General features: G+C 45.5%; 1 protein-coding gene across 1 annotated transcript; it reads left to right on the top strand.

Moving 5' to 3' along the window:
* Positions 1-974: 974 nt before the first annotated feature.
* On the top strand, positions 975-19,526 carry ccng1 (cyclin G1). Its single transcript, XM_055643317.1, has 7 exons — positions 975-1,028; positions 8,948-9,220; positions 10,991-11,244; positions 13,073-13,151; positions 14,201-14,299; positions 15,476-15,674; positions 17,988-19,526. The coding sequence occupies exons 2-7, from the start codon at positions 8,948-8,950 to the stop codon at positions 17,993-17,995; spliced, it is 912 nt and encodes a 303-aa protein (XP_055499292.1). The 5' UTR covers positions 975-1,028; the 3' UTR covers positions 17,996-19,526.
* Positions 19,527-20,854: the final 1,328 nt, after the last annotated feature.

The raw sequence follows: 20,854 nt of genomic DNA, 5'->3' as shown, positions 1-20,854 counted from the left end.
TCTCTCTTAAATCCATCCAGTGATTTGGCCTCCACTGCCCTCTGTGGCAGGGAATTCCATAAATTCACAACTCTCTGGGTGAATTTTTTTTCTCACCTCCGTCTTAAATGACCTCCCCTTTTTTCTAAGACTGTGGCCCCTGGTTCTGGCCTCGCCGAACATGGGGAACATTTTCCCTGCATCTGGCACTGCGTGCCATTCTGAAAAGGACCCATTCGCTCCTACTCTTTGCTTCTTGTCTGCCAACCAATTTTCTATCCACGTCAACACCCTACCCCCAATGCCATGTGACTAATTTTAGTCACCAATATGTTCCAGGTCCACCACTGATTTTCTGGCCACTGGTGTGCTGGCACCCCTTTGATCCGGATAAAATTACGAGAGCTCACTTGAAAACGCCCCCCCCCCCGACTTCCGAGGCCGACTCTGTGGGGCCGGGACCTAGGTCCCTCAGCGGAACATTCCGGTACTGTCGGACTCGACTCGTAAGCCGTGGCCTCTGTTGGTCCGGAAACACAGATAATCCAGGAAGGCTGGATTTCGGATCGACATCTGTCTGAAGAAGGGTCTCGACCCGAACCATGGCCAATTCCTTCTCTCCATAGATGCTGCCTCACCCGCTGAGTTACTTACTCCAGTATTTGTTTTGTCTACCTTCAATTTTTCCAGCATCTGCAGTTCTTTGGATAGATTCTTGATTAGTATGGGTGTGTCAGGGATTGTGGAGGAGAAGGCAGGAGAATGGGGTTAGGAGGGAGAGATAGACCAGCCATGATTGAATGGTGGAGTGGGCTCGGTGGGCCGAATGGCCTAATTCTGCGCCGAGAACTTATGGACTTATCCCAGTCACCGTGACAATAACAAATCGACGCCCAATGCGATTGACGTCTGACATGACCAATGCAAGTACATGAAAACAAACCAATGGTCAGGGAACAGGGGCGGGACATTGAGGGAGATTGAAAAGGTTTGCTATAGGATCTTTGGTGGAAACCGTTGCTGCCTCCACAGAACGAGGACATCACAAGGTAACTAATCTGCTTGTATATGTTTATATCTTTAAAAAAAAATTCCGAATTCGGTTTAAAAACCGACTGCAAGATGAGTTTTAATTCCGTGTTGTAAACATCTTAGCAAGAGAAAGCGTGTGGGTTGGCAACAGTGTGGATTTAGATTGTTGCAAATGCCCAATGTTGCAAAGTGTGGCGTGGGGCTGTGTTTCAGTCAGTACACAATGTTACTGTGGGGTGCGTGCGTTAGTTTGGAGACAAAACGGCAAGTGTGTGTTGGATAACTCAATACTTTGTGTGTGTGTGTGTGCCATTTTACTTTTTGTTTTGTAAACGTGTCTGGTTTATGGACTGGTTTAAATATCTTTCATTTGTACTTGGAACTACCGCCAGTAGTAGTTGTTTTGCTGGTGGTTACATATATATATATATCTATCTATATATCTATCTATCTATATATCTATCTATATATCTATCTATATATCTATCTATATATCTATCTATATCACTCACTCGCTGAGTTTCTCCAGCATTTTTGTCTACCTTATATATATATTTCGCAGTCTGCTTGCATTAAACAGTGCGTCTGCAGAATGCATATTATATTATAAATATATATTTATACACACTCACAGTCTACTTACATAAACACAGTGCGTCTGCATTCTGCAGACGCACTGTGTTTATGCAAGTAGACTGTGTGAGTGTGTATAAATACATATATTTATAATGTAATATACACAAATATATATTCAATTTCCACTCTGAAGAAGGATCCCGACTTGAAACGCTACCTATCCATTCAAAGTCGGCACAGATTGCTTCCTGACCCGCTGAGTTACTCCGCCCAGTACTTTTGTGTCCAACTTTCGTGGTCTAAAATTCGAGTGTAGTTCTTTCCTACCAACACAAAGTCCATGGGCGTTAGTTTGTCCTGGGGAACCACAAGTTTTGGCTGCCGCTTCCATCGCCTATTTGTGGGGTGGGGGGGAGGAATGGACTAATTCTTTAAGGGGTTTGGTTTGGTTTGGAGATGGTAGGGGAACAGGTCCGGGCATATCCTGCAGTGGTTTTGTCTGATCCAAGCAATACCTCGCCTGACCAGCTGGCTGACATGGTGGTGGCAGCAGCCTAGTTTGAGCTGCATTCATCTCTTTGCTGAATATACACACAATATTGCTGGAGTTTAACTCAGCGGGACGGGCAGCAATCAATTTTTTTCAATTTCAATTTAAAAGCTATAAAAAAAACCCATTGTTATATTGCCAAAGTATAAAACATGACATACATATTTGAAATGCATGGATAGATATGTGCCTGTACATACACTTGCAATAGGCCTATGGCCCTTTATTGATTGCTACACGTTCTTGCAGATGTAAGCAGTACAAGTTTTGGTCTCCAAATCTGAGGAAGGACATTGTTGTCATAGAGGGAGTGCAGAGAAGGTTCACCAGACTGATTCCTGGGATGTCAGGACTGTCTTATGAAGAAAGACTGGATAGACTTGGTTTATACTCTCTAGAATTTAGGAGATTGAGAGGGGATCTTATAGAAACTTACAAAATTCTTAAGGGGTTGGACAGGCTAGATGCAGGGAGATTGTTCCCGATGTTGGGGAAGTCCAGGACAAGGGGTCACAGCTTAAGGATAAGGGGGAAATCCTTTAAAACCGAGATGAGAAGAACTTTTTTCACACAGAGAGTGGTGAATCTCTGGAACTCTCTGCCACAGTGGGTAGTTGAGGCCAGTTCATTGACTATATTTAAGAGGGAGTTAGATGTGGCCCTTGTGGCGAAGGGGATCAGGGGGTATGGAGAGAAGGCAGGTACGGGATACTGAGTTGGATGATCAGCCATGATCATATTGAATGGCGGTGCAGGCTCGAAGGGCCGAATGGCCTACTCCTGCACCTAATAATTTCTATGTTTCTAACACAATAGCAAGTTTAGCAATTCAATATTAATTTCTTAGTGTTAGTTAATGTCGATGAGTGTGTGCGTACATATGTGCATGTTGGTCATTTTGAGGTCATGTTGGCAGCATCTCTGGAGAGAAGGAACGGGCGACGTTTCGGGTCGAGTCGGGGGGAGAGGGAGACACTAGAGGTATGGAAGGGTGAGGTATGAAAATGAGACATCAAAGGGGACTTTAACCAAGAAAAATGTAGAATAGATCATTATTACCTAGGGGAAGGTGACAATGAAGCTTATAAAATGATCTGTATCTAAAAAGGAACTGCAGATGCTGGAAAATCGAAGGTACACAAAAATGCTGGAGAAACTCAGCGGGTGCAGCAGCATCTATGGAGCGAAGGAAATAGGCAACGTTTCGGGGTGAAATCCTTGCATCTAGCTGGAGTAGGTCATAAGATCATAAGAGATAGGAGAAAATTTAGGCTATTCGGCCCATCAGTCTACTCTGCCATGGCTGATCTATCTCTCCCTCCTAACCCCCTACTCCTGCCTTTTCCCCGTAACCCCTGACACCCGTACTAATCAAGTTTAAATAGTGGGACTGCCGCACAAATGCAGATATGTGGCCAAAGTGATTTTTAAAAAATCCAATGTATTTGTAGGAAGGAACTGCAGGTGCTGGTTCACACTGAAGACAGACGCAAAATGCTGGAGTAACTCATGGGGTCAGGCAGCATCTCGGGAGAACACGGAGAGGCGAGTTTTTTGTGTGTTGGGACCCTTCTTCAGACTGGTTGCAGGGGTGAATGGTGGAAGCTGGAAGAGAGGAGAGGCAGGGAAAAGACTGGCAGGTCACAAAGTGGACACAAAGTGCTGGACAAACTCAGCATCAATGGAGAAAATGGTGACGTTGCGGGTGGAGACCCTTCCTCACTCTGAACATGTGGGGGGGGGGGGGGGGGCAGCAGCAGCAATAGATGACCATGGAAGGGTGGAGCCCATAATGGCCCATTGTTGGCTGGGGGAGAGGTGATAATGGAAGGATTATCACCCCTGCAGTGGGGGTGGGGGCAGGTACAACAGTGGTGTTTAAGAGGCTTTTGTATAGATATGTGGAAATGCAAGTAAAGGGGGGATTTGGATTGTAGACAGAGGAGATTTGTGTCATGTCTTGTTCAGCACAGACATTGTGGGTTGACCGGCCTGTTTCTGTACTGTTTTGTGACCTGCTCATCAACTCCCATCCCCCACCCCCCCACCCCCCATCCACTCTACAACTTAAAAGCAACTTGTATTTTCTCTCCCCCTCCTTAATTTTGATGGAGATTTTTTGTGACAATAGACAATAGGTGTAGGAGTAGGCCATTCGGCCCTTCAAGCCAGCACCACCATTCAATGTGATCATGGCTGATCATCTCCAATCAGTACCCCGTTCCTGCCTTCTCCCCATATCCCCTGACTCCCCTATCTTTAAGAGCCCTATCTAGCTCTCTCTTGAAAGTATTCAGAGAACCTGCCTCCACCGCCCTCTGAGGCAGAGAATTCCACAGACTCGCAACTCTCTGTGAAGAAGTGTTTCCTCGTCTCCGTTCTATAACCATATAACCATATAACAATTACAGCACGGAAACGGGCCATCTCGGCCCTACAAGTCCGTGCCGAACAACTTTTTTTTCCCCTTAGTCCCACCTGCCTGCACTCATACCATAACCCTCCATTCCCTTCTCATCCGAATGACTTGCGCATTATTCTTAAAGAGACCATTACTCTTCCGATATCTCTTGACTTATTCTGGTATGTTAATATTGTTTGCTTTGGCAGTGTACTTTTAAAAAAGAAATGTGATTTTTGACTAATAATGACCTGTGCGGAGTTTGCACCTTCTCCCTGGGACCACGTGGGTTTCCTCCGGGTGCTCTGGTTTCCCCCCCCCGCATCCGAAACGACGTGCGGGTTTGTAGGTTAATCGGCCCTCTGTAAATTGCCCCCAAGTGTGTTTTTTGGCGAGTAGACGAGAAAGTTGGATGACGTGGAACTAGCGTGAAGGTGTGATCGATGGTTGGTGTGGATACGGTGGGTCGAAGGGGCTGTTTCCATGCTGTATCTCAATCGATCAATCAAAACTTTCTTGTCATTCAGAAATGCACCAATAAATGCAATTCTGAACGAAATTTCGTTGCATCTGGCTCCCCGTGCAACACAAAATAACAGAAGGATAAAATGGATAAAAAGATAAAATAGATAATGTTGGCGGCACATTACATGGCATTCAAGAGTCTGATAGCTCTGGGGGAGGAAGCTGCTGCAAAACCTGGCCGTTCTGCTCCTTGTACTACGATACCTTTTGCCCAAGGGCAGCTCTAAACTAAATGCCGTTTTGTTCCCTGTGCCACTTGTGTGTTTGAGGAAAGCTGGTGTAAATCCACTTGCTGAACAGGTGTCTGTCTGCACGTAGCTCGTTGTCACATAGCTGCCTGCGGTTCTATCTCGTACTAGGGTGACGGACATTTTTCCACCAGGAATGTCTCCATGGATACATTACCAGGCGTGTTCCCGGCTTTTTATAGACACGGGTCGGATGCCATCGTTTCACTCCTGCGCGTGTCAACAATTTAGCGCAACAAATCCATTGTACGCGTGTGGAATGTTGGAAATGATTTCCAGCACCTGTTTTAGGTTTTTCTTAAGACATTCAGCTTGGAAACGGGGCCCATCGGCCCACTGAGTGTGTGCCGAGTGTGGGGCGAAACCAGAGCACCCAGAGAAAACCCACGCGGTCACGGGGAGAACGTACAAAACTCCCATACAGACAGCAGCAATAGGATCAATAGACAATAGGTGCAGGAGTAGGCCAATCGGCCCTTCGAGCCAGCACCGCCATTCAATGTGATCATGGCTGATCATCCGCAATCAGTACCCCGTTCCTGCCTTCTCCCCATATCCCTGACTCTGCTATCTTTAAGAGCCCTATCTAGCTCTCTTGAAAGTATCCAGAGAATTCCCTCCGAGGCAGAGAATTCCACCATCTCTGTGAGAGAAAGTGTTTCCTTGTCTCCGTTCTAAATGGCTTGCTCCTTATTCTTTAAATAAGGACAACAATCACCCCGGCTGAAGAAGGGTCTCGACCCGAAACGTCGCCCATTCCTTCTCTCCACAGATGCTGCCTCACCTGCTGAGTTACTCCAGCATTTTGTGTCTATCCTATATGACCTAGTCTAGCCAGTGTTTGTTTAGATTATGGACAAGTGCACGGAAATATCCTGCAAACATTAATAAGTTAATAATGCCTAACTTTTGATGAAATTCAGCGAGCAAACGCGATAATTCCCGATATTTTGGGTCTTTAAATCTCCACGGCAAATGTCAGCTGTTCACTTCCGCTGTTTTCTACCTTCAGTTCCCTCTTGTAATTACCTTACTTTCTATCTTTTTTTTTGCCTGAAAATTTAGGTCGCTGTGCTTCACGGTCACCCCGACTAGCACAGAAAATGTCAGCTCAAAAATCGGCCGTTTTCCATGCTTTTAACGGGTGGGGAAAGTGCGTGTTTCCCCATTCACTAACATGTACCGATGTGATATATGTCCTCCAGTTAAAATTTTCGGTCACGTGAGGGGGGATCTACGCTCATTTGACATTTGGTGAAATCACCCTATACAGATCAGATGAGTTTGTTTGAAGTTGTGTTTAAACAGCCTGATGGCTGTGGGGAAGAATCTGTTCCTGAACCTGGATGTTGCAGATTTCAGGCTCCTGTACCTTCTACCTGATGGCAGCGGAGAGATGAGTGTGTGGCCAGGATGTTGTGGGTTCTTTGCGATAAATCCCCTCGATGGAAGGAAGGTCAGAGCCGATGATGGACTGGGCAGTGTTTACAACTTTTTGTAGTCTTTTCCTCTCCAGGGCGCTCAAGTTGCCGAACCAAGCCACGGTGCAACCGGTCAGCATGCTCTCTACTGTGCACCTGTAGAAGTTCGAGAGAGTCCTCCTTGACATACCGACTCTCCGTAATCTTCTCAGGAAGTAGAGGCGCTGATGTGCTTTATTTATGATTGCATTAGTGTTCTGGGACCAGGAGAGATCTTCGGAAATATGCACGTCCAGGAATTTGAAGTTCTTGACCCTTTCCACCATCGACCCGTTGATATAAACGGGACTGTGGGTCCCAATGGGAGGCTTGGAATTTCATTCCTTGATCCTGCAACTGTATGGTTAAAACTACTAAAAAAAAATCAGAGGGGATCTTATAGAAACTTACAAAATTCTTAAGGGGTTGGACAGGCTAGATGCAGGAAGATTGTTCCCGATGTTGGGGAAGTCCAGGGCAAGGGGTCACAGCTTAAGGATAAGGGGGAAATCCTTTAAAACCGAGATGAGAAGAACTTTTTTCACACAGAGAGTGGTGAATCTCTGGAACTCTCTGCCACAGAGGGTAGTTGAGGCCAGTTCATTGGCTATATTTAAGAGGGAGTTAGATGTGGCTAAAGGGATCAGGGGGTATGGAGAGAAGGCAGGGATGGGATACTGAGTTGGATGATAAGCCATGATCATATTGAATGGCGGTGCAGGCTTGAATGGCCTACTCCTGCACCTAATTTCTATGTTTCTCTGTTTCTATAGATTGTCTTTTTTTAGCTCCATCTCAAATTAGATGTTGGTTAAGGGCAGTTCTCGCTCCTATCACTGCCCCCTGGTGGCCTGAGTGGACGGTTCCAGTACCAGTGGACTCCTAATGGAGGCCGTGAACTCTTGGTCCGACAAAACCGAGAATTTAGAAAGACTCTGGAACCAAAGGTCCCTGAAAATCAGCGGTGGACCTGAATTATTTGACATTGACTGTATAGGGAGGTTTCACGGCAGTCGGGTCACGACCCATGACCCGTACTGTTGCTAGGCTACTCCAAATGGATTACAAGCGATGAACTGCAGGTAGGCACTTACCATTGTTTCCAGCGTAGCGGGCCCTTTAAACCCGTTGAAATGGTCCATTTTTGCGATGTAAATAATTATGGAATTCAGGATAAGCGTGTGAGACATTTAGCCTACTTCAGAATTCCAAAAGTGAGGAGAAATGACGGTAGATAGAAGCGAGAGCTGAAAGGACAACAACAGCCAGATTGCTTGGCGAACATTGGCCGTTTGCTCACTGCATTTCATCATCCAAGGCATTATTTGTGTTTTTTCTTGATTCCTTTGGCACCTAAAAAGTTTCAGAAGTGATAAATCTGGCTGCAATTTTTTTAAATCGCCCATGGTTCCCAAGTGAGTTTTTACATACAAAATGAAAATGCATCTGAAGAAAAATTTACAGCCACTTCTGAGATTTTTTTAGATACCAAAGGAATCAAGAAAAAAACACAAATAATGCCTTACTTGATGAAATGCAGTGAGCAAACGCGATAATTCCCAATATTTTCAATTCCAATATCTGCACGGCCAATGTTTACCAAGCACTTTAGCTGCTGTAGTCCCTTCAGTTCTCGCTTCTCTATACCTTCATTTCGCTTCACGTTTAGAATTCTAAAGTTGGGTACATGTCTCTCAATCTTACCCCGACTCCCACAATTTTTTTCAGCGCAATAATTCAACATTTTGGCGTTTTTAACAGGTAGGAAAGTACGCGTTTCTAGCATTAATAACATATACCGGAAGTGACGAATGTCCTCCAGATGGATTGAGCGGCTCCGTGCGTCAAGCCCTCTGACCCAGTGACCTTTCGTGCAACCTCCCTATTGCAGTTAAAATGCGCCGACCTTGGAATCTCTGGTTAATTTGTATTGAATTGACATCACGTTGGGACTGCAGTCTGAAGAAGGATTCTCACCCAAAAGGTTGCCTGTCCTTTACCTCCCTCCCACAGACGCTGCCTGACCCGCTCAGACCCTCCAGCACTTTGTGTGTTTTTCCCCAAGGTTCCAGCACCTGCAGTTCCTTCTCCCCTCTGTACTATTGTGTGCGCGCTTTTTTCCGCTTGAAGCTGATAAAAGTGACGTTGCGATTGTTGTGTTTGCCTTGCATTTAAGATGATCGGAATTGAAACGGAAGGAGCACGAGTTGAAGTCGTGGCAGCGGTGAACCAGCTGAACAGGCATCTGGAACAAGAACCCAAGTATCAGCCCAGGATCAGCGGCTTGAAGGACATTGAGTCGGCACATGAGAATGGGATCCGAATGACAGTGAGACTGAGAGACCTTGAAATCAAGGATCTCCTCAGCCTCTCCCAGTTCTTTGGTTTCAGCACCGATACCTTTGTCTTGGCCGTATCTCTGCTTGACCGATTCCTGGGTCTAATGAAGGTAAGACTCTGTCTTAGAAAAACATAGAAAATAGGTGCAGGAGGAGGCCATTTGGCCCTTCAAGCCAACACTACCATTCATTGTGATCATGGCTGATCGTCCCCAATCAATAACCCATGCCTGCCTTCTCCCCATATCTCTTGATTCCCCTAGAGCTCTATCTAACTCTCCCTTAAATCCATCCAGTGATTTGGCCTCCCCTGCCCTCTGTGGCAGGGAATTCCACATATTCACAACTCTCTGGGTGAAAAAGTTTTTCCTCACCTCAGTCTTAAATGGTTTTCCCTTTATTCTAAGACTGTGGCCCCCTGGTTCTGGACTCGCCCAACATTGGGAACATTTTTCTGAGAACTAACTGCTGGGTCTTCCCGAGGTGCCGTGGGCCTAACTCAACTAAACACCAGTGGGGGGAGGTGCCCACCTGATAACCCCGATGATATTTAGGTTTAGTTTAGAGATACTTGGCAGAAACAGGCCCTTGGGCCCACCAAGTCTGTGCCGACCAGCGACCCCCACGCACACTAACACTATCCTACACACACTTGGGACAATTTACAATTTTTACCAAGCCAATTAACATACAAACCTGTATGCCTTTCGAGTGGGGAAGGAAATGTGTGTGAATCTGTGGAATTCTTTGCCACAGAAGGCTGTGGAGGCCAAGTCAGTGGATATCTTTAAGGCAGAGATAGATAGATTCTTGATTAGTACGGGTGTCAGATGTTATGGGGAGAAGGCAGGAGAATGATGTTAGGGGGGGAGAGATAGATCAGCCATGATTGAATGGCAGAGTAGACTTGATGGGCCGAATGGCCTAATTCTACTCTTATTCCTTATGAAACTGGAGAAAACCCATGCATGTCACCAGGAGACTCATGCAGACCTGAGTCCAAAAAGTTGTATGTAAAAGTCCAGAGGAGGTTTACGAGAATGATCCCAGGAATGATTGGGTTAACATACGATGAGCGTTTGACGGCACTGGACCTGGTCTCGCTGGGGTTTAGAAGGATGAGGGGGGGGGGGGGGGTGGACCTCATTGAAACTTACATCGAGTGGATGCTGAGAGGATATTTCCAGGAATGGCAGAGTGTAGGAAACGAGAGCACAGCCTCGGAATAAAATGATTTTCCTTTGGAAAGGAGATGAACGATTTCTTTAGTCGGAGGGTGGTGAATCTGTGGAATTAATGGCCACACAAGGTTCTGGAGGCCAAGTCAATGGGTATTTATAAAGCAGACATTGATAAGTCTTGATTTGTAAAGGCGTCAAAGGTTAAGGGGAGAATGCGGCTGGAGTAACGAGACACTTTGATATTTTTTTTTGTAAATCGGCATCTGCAGTTCCTTTGTTTGAAACATAAAAAGTTATTTGATGGAGGTGTTTTGAAAATTGTAGCATAGTATTATGAAATGAAATGAAATGATTCGAGCCTTGCATTGTCCAGTTCAGTACAGAGACACGGCTGCATCATCCAATCTCCCAGTATCCCCACAGGGCGTCGCGGTCTCTCCATACCCCCCGTGATTCCATTACAGGTTTCTATATTGTGTTTGAATAAGGAAAAAAAAAGTATTTGCATGCTAGGTGGATTTTTTGAAAATTCCGTATGCCAGCCGAACTCTTAGCCCATTGTGCTATCTGTCGTCCTTATCTGTCGTATTATGTGTGTGTGTGTGTGTACTGACCAGTTGTACTGACCAGTTGTACTGACCTGTAAGAATTTCATTGCTCTGTGCTGGGTATGCATGACGATGCAACTCTCTTGACCAGGTCCAGCCGAAACACTTGTGCTGTGTTGGCCTGTGCTGTATGTACCTAGCTGTGGAGAGCATCGAGGAGGAGCGCACTGTTCCACAGGTCAGCGAATTGATTGGAATCAGTCAGTGCAGATTCACGGTGTCGGATATGAGGAGGATGGAGGGTATTATTCTGGACAAGCTGCACTGGAGGCTGAAGGGACCGACTGCCTTGAACTTTCTGCGATTGTTCCACGAGCTTGTCCAGAACTGTTCCACGTCTGACAGGTATGGTTGATGGCGGCTGTCTTCAGGGCAAGACATGGTTTATTTGTGCGGCGTGGTAGTTCCCAAGACACTCACATGACATAGGAACAGAATGAGGCCATTCAGCCCATCCAGTCTACTCTGCCATTTGCTCATAGCTGATCCATTTCTTCTTCGACCCCATTCTCATGCCTTCTCCCCGTAAAAATTGGCATCGTCACCAATACGTTTTGTGCAACGGTAGATTTGCATTCTTACAGTGGCAGAGACATAGAAACATGGAATATAGGTGCAGGAGTAGGCCATTCGGCCCTTCGAGCCTGCACCGCCATTCAATATGATCATGGCTGATCATCCAACTCAGTATCCTGTTCCTGCCTTCTCTCCATACCCCCTGATCCCTTTAGCCACAAAGGCCACATCTAACTCCCTCTTAAATGTAGCCAGTGAACTGTGGCCTCAACTACCTTCTGTGGCAGAGAATTCCAGAGATTCACCACTCTCTGTGTGAAAAATGTTTTTCTCATCTCGGTCCTTAAACTGTGACCCCTTGTTCTGGACTTCCCCAACATCGGGAACAATCTTCCTGCATCTAGCCTGTCCAAACACTTAAGCCCCTAAGAGGTTGGACAGACCTGGGTTGGATCCTGCCCGTGGGCGCTATCTGTACGGAGTTTGTACGTTCTCCCCGTGACTGGCGTGGATTTTTTCCAGTTTCCTCCAAAGACGTACAGGTTTGCAGGTTCATTTGGCTTTGGTAAAAACTGTAAATTGTCCCTAGTGTGTAGGATAGTGTTGGTGTAAGTGGATCGCTGGTTGTCATAGGCTTGGTGAGATGAAGGGCCTTTTTCTGCGCTGTATCTCTGAACCAGGCTCAGCGGGTCAGGCAGTATCTCCGGAGAGCATGGACAAGTGACGTTTCTGGTCGGGACCCTTCTTCAGACTGAAGAAAGGTCCCAACCCAAAACGTCACCTGTCCATTATAGAATCCAAGATCTGCAGATGCTGGTTCATCCCAAAAATAGATGCAAGTGCTTGAGAAACTGAGCGGGTCAGGCAGCATATTGAGAGCTAAACCGATGGGTAACATTTCGGGTGAGGACCTTTCATCAAACTTTTAACCTATTCATTTATCATCACCTATCCATATTTGCCAGAGATGCTGCCTGACTCGCTGATTTACTCCAGCACTCTGTGAAACGTCACCTATCCATGTTCTCCACAGATGCTGCCTGACCCGCTGAGTTATGGTGCAGCAGCATCTATGGAGCTAAGGAAATAGGCAACTTTTCAGGCCAAAATCCTTCTGGAAATAGGCAACGTTTCGGGCCGAAACCCTTACGGGTTTCGGCCCGAAACGTTGCCTATTTCCTTAGCTCCATAGATGCTGCCTGACCCGCTGAGTTACTCCAGCACTCTGTGAAACGTCACCTATCCATGTTCTCCACAGATGCTGCCTGACCCGCTGAGTTACTCCAGCACTCTGTGAAACGTCACCTATCCATGTTCTCCACAGATGCTGCCTGACCCGCTGAGTTACTCCAGCATTTTGTCGTAAGCAGTCTGCTACTTTGGTGGTAAGCATCCACAAGTACAGAACTGACTTAACACAGGCATTGTATGTCTGAAGAAGGGTCTAGACTCGAAATGTCACCCGTACCTTCTACCCAGAGATCCTGCCTGTCCCGCTGAGTTACTCCAGCATTTTGTGTCTAACTTCAGTGTAAGCCAGCATCTGCAGTTCCTTCCTGCACAAGTTGATTAGTTTAGTTTATTGTACTGTTCCTTCTATGTTCTAATTGTATCTGCATTACGGAGTGACCTGACAAACTTGTCCTCTTTTGTTTAGGAAGGAGATGCTGAATCTTGAGCGACTCGAATCCCAACTCAAAGCTTGTAGTTGTCGCTTTATCTTCTCCAAGACGAAAGTAAGTTTGGCCAACAGTGAAAGAAATTTGAAGTAAAATGAGTTACTTAATTTTTAAAGTGATTCGAGGTGTAGCGGTAGAGTTGCTGTCTCACAGCGTCAGAGACCCGGGTTCCATCCTGACTACGGGTGCTGTCTGTACGGAGTTTGTACGTTCTCCCCATGACTTGCGTGGGTTTTCAATTCAATTCAACTTTAATGTCATCGCACAAATACAAGTATGAGTACAGCGAAATGCAGTTTTGCGTCAGTCCGTAGTAGTTGTACATAAAGAAATTAAAAAAATAGATAGAGAGAAGATACAGAATCATCAAAAAATACAGAATAATTAAACAATGGGGACGGAGGGACCGGAGAAACCTATCGGCGGGACTCCGAGTTCAGCAATGTAATTGTATTGTTGTAGAAGCTGTTCCTCATCCTACTAGTATGTGACCTGAGGCTCCTGTACCGCCTCCCTGTCCATGGTTGGGGTGTGAGGGGTCTTTGATGATCTTCCCGGCCCGTCTCAGACACCGTTTTCGGTGGAGGGCATCCATGGCAGGGAGCGGGGCACCGATGATGTGCTGCGCGGTTTTCGCCACCCGTTGTAGTGCCTTCCTGTCCGCAGCAGTGCTGCTGCTGTACCATACCGTGAAGCAGGTGGTCAGGATACTCTCTATGGTACAGCGGTAAAAGTTGGTCAGGATCCGGGGGGACAGGTGGGCTTTCTTGAGCCTCCTCAGGAAGTAAAGGCGCTGCTGTGCCTTTTTGATCAGCTTGGAGGTGTTGAGGGACCAGGACAAGTCCTCCGAGATATGTACTCCAAGGAATTTATAGCTGGGAAGATCGCCTTTCCCTGAGATCTTTGGTTTCTTCCCACATTCCAAAGACATACAGGTTTGCAGGTTAATTGGCTTGGTGTTAATGTACATCATCCCGTGTGTGTGTGTGTCGGATAGAGTCGGTGTGCGGGGATCGCTGGTAGGCGCGGACTCGTTGGGCCGAAGGGCCTGTTCTGGGCGTGTATCTCTAAACTAAACTAAACTGAATCTACCTTGTATTTTTCAGGGGTCTGTCTTGGCCCTGTCGATCCTGGCACTGGAGGTCCAAACTCAAGGGTTGCTCGAAGTAAACGAGACTGTGGAGAGCCTGCGGTTACACTGCAAAGTAAGTGGTACATGGCTGGCCTTGCCTGATGGTTAACCCTGTAGCTAAATCTAAAAAAACCTGTTATAAATCCGCCTAAAACAATGAGTATAGATTGAGGAAGTGTGAGGGAATTCTGTTCTGTGCCATGTTCACAAGTTGTAGGAGTAGAATTAGGCCGTTCGGCCCATCAAGTCTACTCCGCCGTTCAATCATGGCTGATCCAGCTCTCCCTCCTAACCCCATTCTCCTGCCTTCTGCCTATAGCCTCTAACACCCGTACTAATCAAGGATCTATCTATCTCTGCCGTAAAAATATCCGCTGACTTGGCAAAGAATTCAACAGATTCACCATACTCTGACTGAAGACATTTCTCCTCATCTCCTTCCTAAAAGAACGTCCTTTAATTCTGTGGCTGTGACCTCTAGTCCTAGACTCTCCCACTAGTGGAAACATCCTCTCCACATCCACTCTGTCCAAGCCTTTCACTATTCTGTACGTTTCAATGAGGTCCCCCCTCATTCTTCTAAACTCCAGCGAGTGCAGGCCCAGTGCCGTCAAACGCTCATCATAGGTCAACCCACTCATTCCTGGGATCATTCTCGTAAACCTCCTCTGGACCCGATGTTGGGGCAGTCCAGAACCAAGGGCCACAGTTTAAGAATAAGGAGTAAGCCATTTAGAGCAGAGAGTGGCGAGTCTGTGGAATACTTTGCCTCAGAGGGAGGGCGGTGGAGGCAGGTTCTCTGGATGCTTTCAAGAGAGAGCTAGATGGGGCTTGCTTTCAAATAGATTCTTAAAAATATTGGAGTCGGGGGATATGGGGAGTAGGCAGGAACGGGGTACTGATTGGGGATGATCAGCCATGATTATATTGAATGGTGGTGCTGGCTTGAAGGGCCGAATGGCCTACTCCTGCACCTATTGTCTATTGACCCTCTCCAGAGACAGCACATCCTTGCTCTGATATGGTGCCTAAAATGCTGTGTATGTATGAGGTTTTAAAGTATGTGATTTGGTGGGGGAGGAGGGAGGAGGGGTGGGGGGGGAGGAGGGAAGGGAACAAATAACTTATTTTTCTTGTTGTATCTTGATCTGCATTGATGGAAAGTTGTTCTTGAAAATAAACACACTGCTGCTATTTATCTTTTAAATTGGAGAAAATTGAAGTTGAATCATTTTATTTTTGGCCACAGATAAGCGACCCTGATTTATTCTACTGGAAGGAACTTGTTGCAAAGTGTTTAGCAGAGTATTCGTCAACCGCGTGCTCCAGGCCAAATCACAAAAAACTGATGTGGATTGTGTCGAGGAGCACATCTAGGCAGCTTAAGAGTTGCCATCGTATCACTCCCCTCCCGACGATCCCTGAAGCCGCTGCTTGCACTGAACCAGGTAGGACCTGCCGAGAAGATAGACACAAAATGCTGGAGTAGCTCAGCGGGACAGGCAGCATCTCTGGAGAACATGCAGGGGGTGATGTCTCTGGTCGGGACCTTTTTTCAGACAGTTGCTGAGAGTCTGCTGTAGGAATGAATATGTTCTGACCCAGACCCTGTTGCCTGACATTGCTGCCATCCTCCCAAGATTCCAGCACCTGCAGTTCCTTGCATGTCCAAGTAACAAACCGCAACTTAGCCGAGCGAGCCAGCATGGAGCAGTCCGAATAAGGGTCTCGACACTGTCCTTCTCTCCAGAGATGCTGCCTGACCCGCTGAGTTACTCCACCATTTTGTGTAAACCAGCATCTGCTGTTCCTTCTTACAGAGGACCTGCTGTGATCTATTTTTGTTCTTGACATCAGTTATACTTGTTGTTTAAAAACCATTTGTTTTTCCCCCTGTCCCCATTATTCATTTGAAATAATTTGACCCTCTTGTTATGAATACAGTGCTAACTTTGTGTCTCACCATATATTAATAATATATACAAAAATGACCACAGGAGAATTGGATTCTCTGATTGCAGTGGACATAGAATCGGGTGCGATCCTCTATAATGGCTTCCAATCTTTCTCAGTAGCTAACTACTGGATTAGGGCAAAGAGGGAATTCTCGTTTTTCTTAGACTTTTGAATTTTTAGTGTAGAATATGTATTGGGTCACGGTGGCGCAGCGGTAGAGTTGCTGCCTTGCAGCGAATGCAGCGCCGGAAACCCGGGTTCGATCCCGACTACGGGCGCTGTCTGTACGGAGTTTGCACGTTCTCCCCGTGACCTGCCTGGGTTTTCTCCGAGATCTTCGGTTTCCTCCCACACTCCAAAGACGTGCAGATTTGTGGGTTAATTGGCTTGGTAAATGTAAAAATTGTCCCCAGTGGGTGTAGGATAGTGTTAATGTGCGGGGATCGCTGGTCGGCACGGACCGGGTGGGCCGAAGGGCCTGTTTCCACGCTGTATCTCTAAACTAAACTAGGTAGACAATAGGTGCAGGAGTAGGATGTTCGGCCCTTCACTGTGGCCATCCACATTCAGTACCCCGTTCCTGCCTTCTCACCATATCCCCTGACTCTGCTATCTTTAAGAGCTCCATCTAACTCTCTCTTGAAATCACCCAGAGTATTGGCCTCCACTGCCTTCTGTGGCAGAGAATTCCAGATTCACAACTCTTCCTCATCTCCGTTCTAAATGGTCTACACCTTACCATTGAGCTATAGAGTCACGCAGCATAGAAACAGCCCCATTATCCCAACTCATCCATGCCGACCAAAATGTTCCATTTACCCACCTTTGGTCTGTGTCACTCTAAGCCTTTCATATCCATGTACCCCCAAGTGTCTTTTAATATACGATCAATTATCTCCTCCACCAGCTCGTTCCATGCACCCACCACCTTCTGAGTGGAAAGGTTGCCCCTCTGGTTCATATTAAATCTTGCACCTTTCACCTTAAACGCATGTGTCTGTGTTTGTGCTTCCCTTGCCCCGGGTTGGGTGCAGGTGAACCCCTTGGTTGTTCTTCCGATGCATACAAGACATTTTATATCTGTGTAGAAATATGCTCCGTTTAACATTTCATTACAGAGTGTGACAGTGTAGCACGCCTATATTACTGAAGTGGAGTGTAATGTCGAACTTGTGCTTGCCTTTAGAGTAGAATTTGGACTCAAATTCTTGCCTGTGAGGCAGGAAAGAAAGCTACGTATGTAGAAGCAAAGAACTGCAGATGTTGGGTGACACTGAGGATAGACACAAAGTACTGAATAACTCAGCGGGTTGGGCAGCATCTATGGAGAGAAAGAATGGGTGACATTTTGGGTCCAGGCCTTCATGTGACTCAAATCTAAGAGCATTCCTCAAAACTTTGGTCTCAAGTATTGGTAAGCTGTTGGATTGTAATAATGTACTATGAATAAATTAAGTCCGACAGGAAATACATGTCTGTTATCCATGTTTAAGAAAGAACTGCAGATGCTGGAAAAATCGAAGGTAGACAAAAATGCTGGAGAAACTCAGCGGGTGAGGCAGCATCTAAATTCCTTCGCTCCAGAGATGCTGCCTCACCCGCTGAGTTTCTCTAGCATTTTTGTCTGTTATCCATGGTCCATTGTGTTAATTCAGTTGCATTTGGAGACTGTTTTTGTGCTTAATATGCAGTATGTATGAATTTTCTAGTTGGCCAATAATCACCAAGTCCAAGGTATTATTTAAACTATAATTTTTTGATTGAAAAGTGTAACATGAATTTCGTCTTTTCTGTTTTCCCTGCAGAAACTTAATGATTGCTCACCGAAAAGATAGGTATTTGTCGCATCGAAACACTACCAGTGAACTGATTTTGTTCCATCTTCAAAACGAGTGCCTTTGTCTACATGGGCTGCAACATGGAGTGAACCATTGTGTGGTGTGTGATTCTGGGAAAATAACACGGGCAGATTTTTTTAAAATTTATTAACCCCTTAACTTTTTTTCCCCAATATGATGCCTAACACAAATTTGCACAATAATTATTAATGTTTGAATACTGAATGTAAGGTTTGGGCATATATTGACTTTGTATCCCATTGTTATTTATTCAACCTGTCGATCGAATTTGAACACACCAGTTAGCTTTCAGGTTTTGCTCTTTTATGGATCCACATGGGCCAATTCTTCTCTAGTACCAATGTAGTTTTATCGCCTGAGAATCTCCATTAGACCAGAGGCCACAAAACCGTCATAACTTCCCTTCTTCCTCCCATCTACAAAACGATTAGAATTGTAACGAGGTGCAGATAGATATACACTGTACATTTGGCCAGGAAGAGACCTATTTAAATCTGTGCAAGAAAGAACTGCAGACGTTGGCTTAAATCGAAGTGCTGGAGTATCTCAGTGGGTGAGGCAGCATCTCTGGAGAGAAGGAATGGGCGACGTTTCAGATCGAGACCCTTCTTCAGTCTGATCGCACCTTCCATATCTCTAGTGTCTCCCTAGACTCAGTCTGAAGGGTCTCGCCCCGAAAAGTCGCCCATTCCGTCTCCCCAGAGATCCTGTCTCACCCACTGAGTTACTCCGGCATTTTGTGTCTACTTATTTAAACCTAAGCTATTGAGACTGCTCTTATAGATTTGCGAGTGTATGAAGGATCTTTGCTTTGAAAGATGCATTACATGCGTGAGGTTTTTCAATTGCAGTTGATTTAGATTGACTTGGTTTTTCCAAAGGCCTATCTTGCCATAGGCAGTAAACAGCTGGGATGTGTTATGTGAATCAAGATGATGTATGAGCAGGCTCACTCTGTGTTATACACTCGTCTGATCATCGGCATCATGTTAATAGTTCACCTGCACCTAGAATAAGCTTCTTGCCAGACATTTCCTACAGTGTATGCTTTTCAGTTTGATAAAGGAAGGTGAAATTCGTACAGATAAACTTAATTTTCTCCCTTCCCTTCTCCCCCTCTCTAGCCCCACCTATTCCTCCCCACCCCCCTACATCCTGTCCTCTGGCCTCACAATTTGCTGCTCTTCAATCCTGTTGGACAAACAGTACTGGAGTAAATCAGTGGGTCAGGCAGCACCTCTGGAGAACACAGTTCAGTGACGTTTTGTGTTGAGACCCTTCTTCAGGCTAATTGTGGTGGGGGGGGGGGGGGGGAGGGTGGACAAGAGAAAGGGAGAGGCAGGACAAAGTGCAACAGGTAAATGGTAGACAAGTGAATGTTTTTTATTTGACAAGCAGATGGTCGGGACAAAAGTCAGGGATGATAACGGGAGGTGTGAAATGGCTTTGTAAGGTTGCAGGATGTGGAGCTAGCAGGAGGGGGTGTGTGGAGGACAGGTATGGGTGGGATCTATACCTGGTGTGGGGAGAGAAAGGGGGGGGGGGGCTTCTACATATTGTCCTGCCCCTCTCTTTCCGCTCTCTATTCCTTCCCCCCCCCCCCCCCCCCCACCGCATCCCAGCAGTTTTTTTTTTTCTAAATCAACCATCATCTGCAGTTTTTTTTTTAATCTTCTGCAGTTTTCTTTATTTTATTTTGACTTGTGTTCTTGTCTTGGACGTGAGATTACTAAATGTACATTTTGCACAGAGCTTGCATTTGAGAATTAAGCCCCCATGTAGTAGTGACTGAACATAATTTTTCATTCAGAAAGCAGATAACTTTCAATGTGGTGTAGTGGGTGGGTGGGGCACAGTTATGTGCATGTATACAGTTACATTGGCTATGGCTCGGTATTCTATGCTCTACACACTTGTTGGTGGGTCCACATTGAGACTAAACAATAGAACAGTATTAATTTCTACATACAAGTTTTAGTTTTACACATTTCTCAAATACAGTGCTCCAGTATTACCTTGCGAAGAAGAATGGGGAAGTTGCTGATTTGATGTTTACAATATTTTGAGATACAAGGGATATTTGAGTCTTTGTCCGACTACCTCTAGTTATATTATAACAATGTTTGGCACCTTATTTTCGTAGTTTCGCAAGTTCTTCTCCTCCCCCCTGTCTGTCAGATTTGTTTATATTGTGTTGGTTTGCAGAACCTCTTCTGCCTCGGCCTGCTGCTGACTTTGGCCTTTGGAGAGTATCCATGGCTGTCTTTGCTGCTGCCATTAAAGTATTTTGATCTAGGTATACAAGTAGTTAAAACTTTTGAAAAGGATTTAGCAGTAGGAAAAACTGGGAACCTTTAACACTGTGATGCAGAATGTTTAAGATGATAACATTAGTGATGTGGAACTAATTTTAAGGAAAAGCTTTTCAACTTTTCCACATCATTTGACTTATGAAAGCGCTAAACAAACGTATATGAGAAAATTAATAGATCAACTGGGTGGAAATTCTGCCGTATTTACAATTTTATATTATCTAGGATTGTGCAGGGAAAATGTGTTTGTTCTTGTCATTCATTTGTTGTGTATATTGTTGTTGATAGTCTATGTTGTTAATATTGAACATGCTTGTTTTAACCAATGAATTAATCAGTGCAATATACAATTTTTGGTTTCAACCTAATGGGGGGAAACAAATTACAAACTGAATTGTTCTAAAATATTTTAGCTTCAGGATCAATCTGTAAATAAAGGTTTTGTTTCAATACGGGTACAACTTTACAACGAATGATTACTTGGCCTGCACTGGAAAAGAT

This window comes from Leucoraja erinacea, chromosome 11 (genome assembly GCF_028641065.1).
Source record: "Leucoraja erinacea ecotype New England chromosome 11, Leri_hhj_1, whole genome shotgun sequence".
NCBI lineage: Eukaryota > Metazoa > Chordata > Chondrichthyes > Rajiformes > Rajidae > Leucoraja > Leucoraja erinaceus.
This window is presented reverse-complemented; position numbering and strand designations above follow the sequence as displayed.

Excerpts from the sequence above, each read along its gene's own strand:
- ccng1 (XM_055643317.1), top strand. The coding sequence starts at position 8,948 with ATGATCGGAATTGAAACGGAAGGAGCACGAGTTGAAGTCGTGGCAGCG. Across the intron at positions 9,221-10,990 it reads GATTCCTGGGTCTAATGAAG|GTCCAGCCGAAACACTTGTG; the intron begins GTAAGACTCTGT and ends TCTCTTGACCAG. Across the intron at positions 13,152-14,200 it reads TTATCTTCTCCAAGACGAAA|GGGTCTGTCTTGGCCCTGTC; the intron begins GTAAGTTTGGCC and ends TGTATTTTTCAG.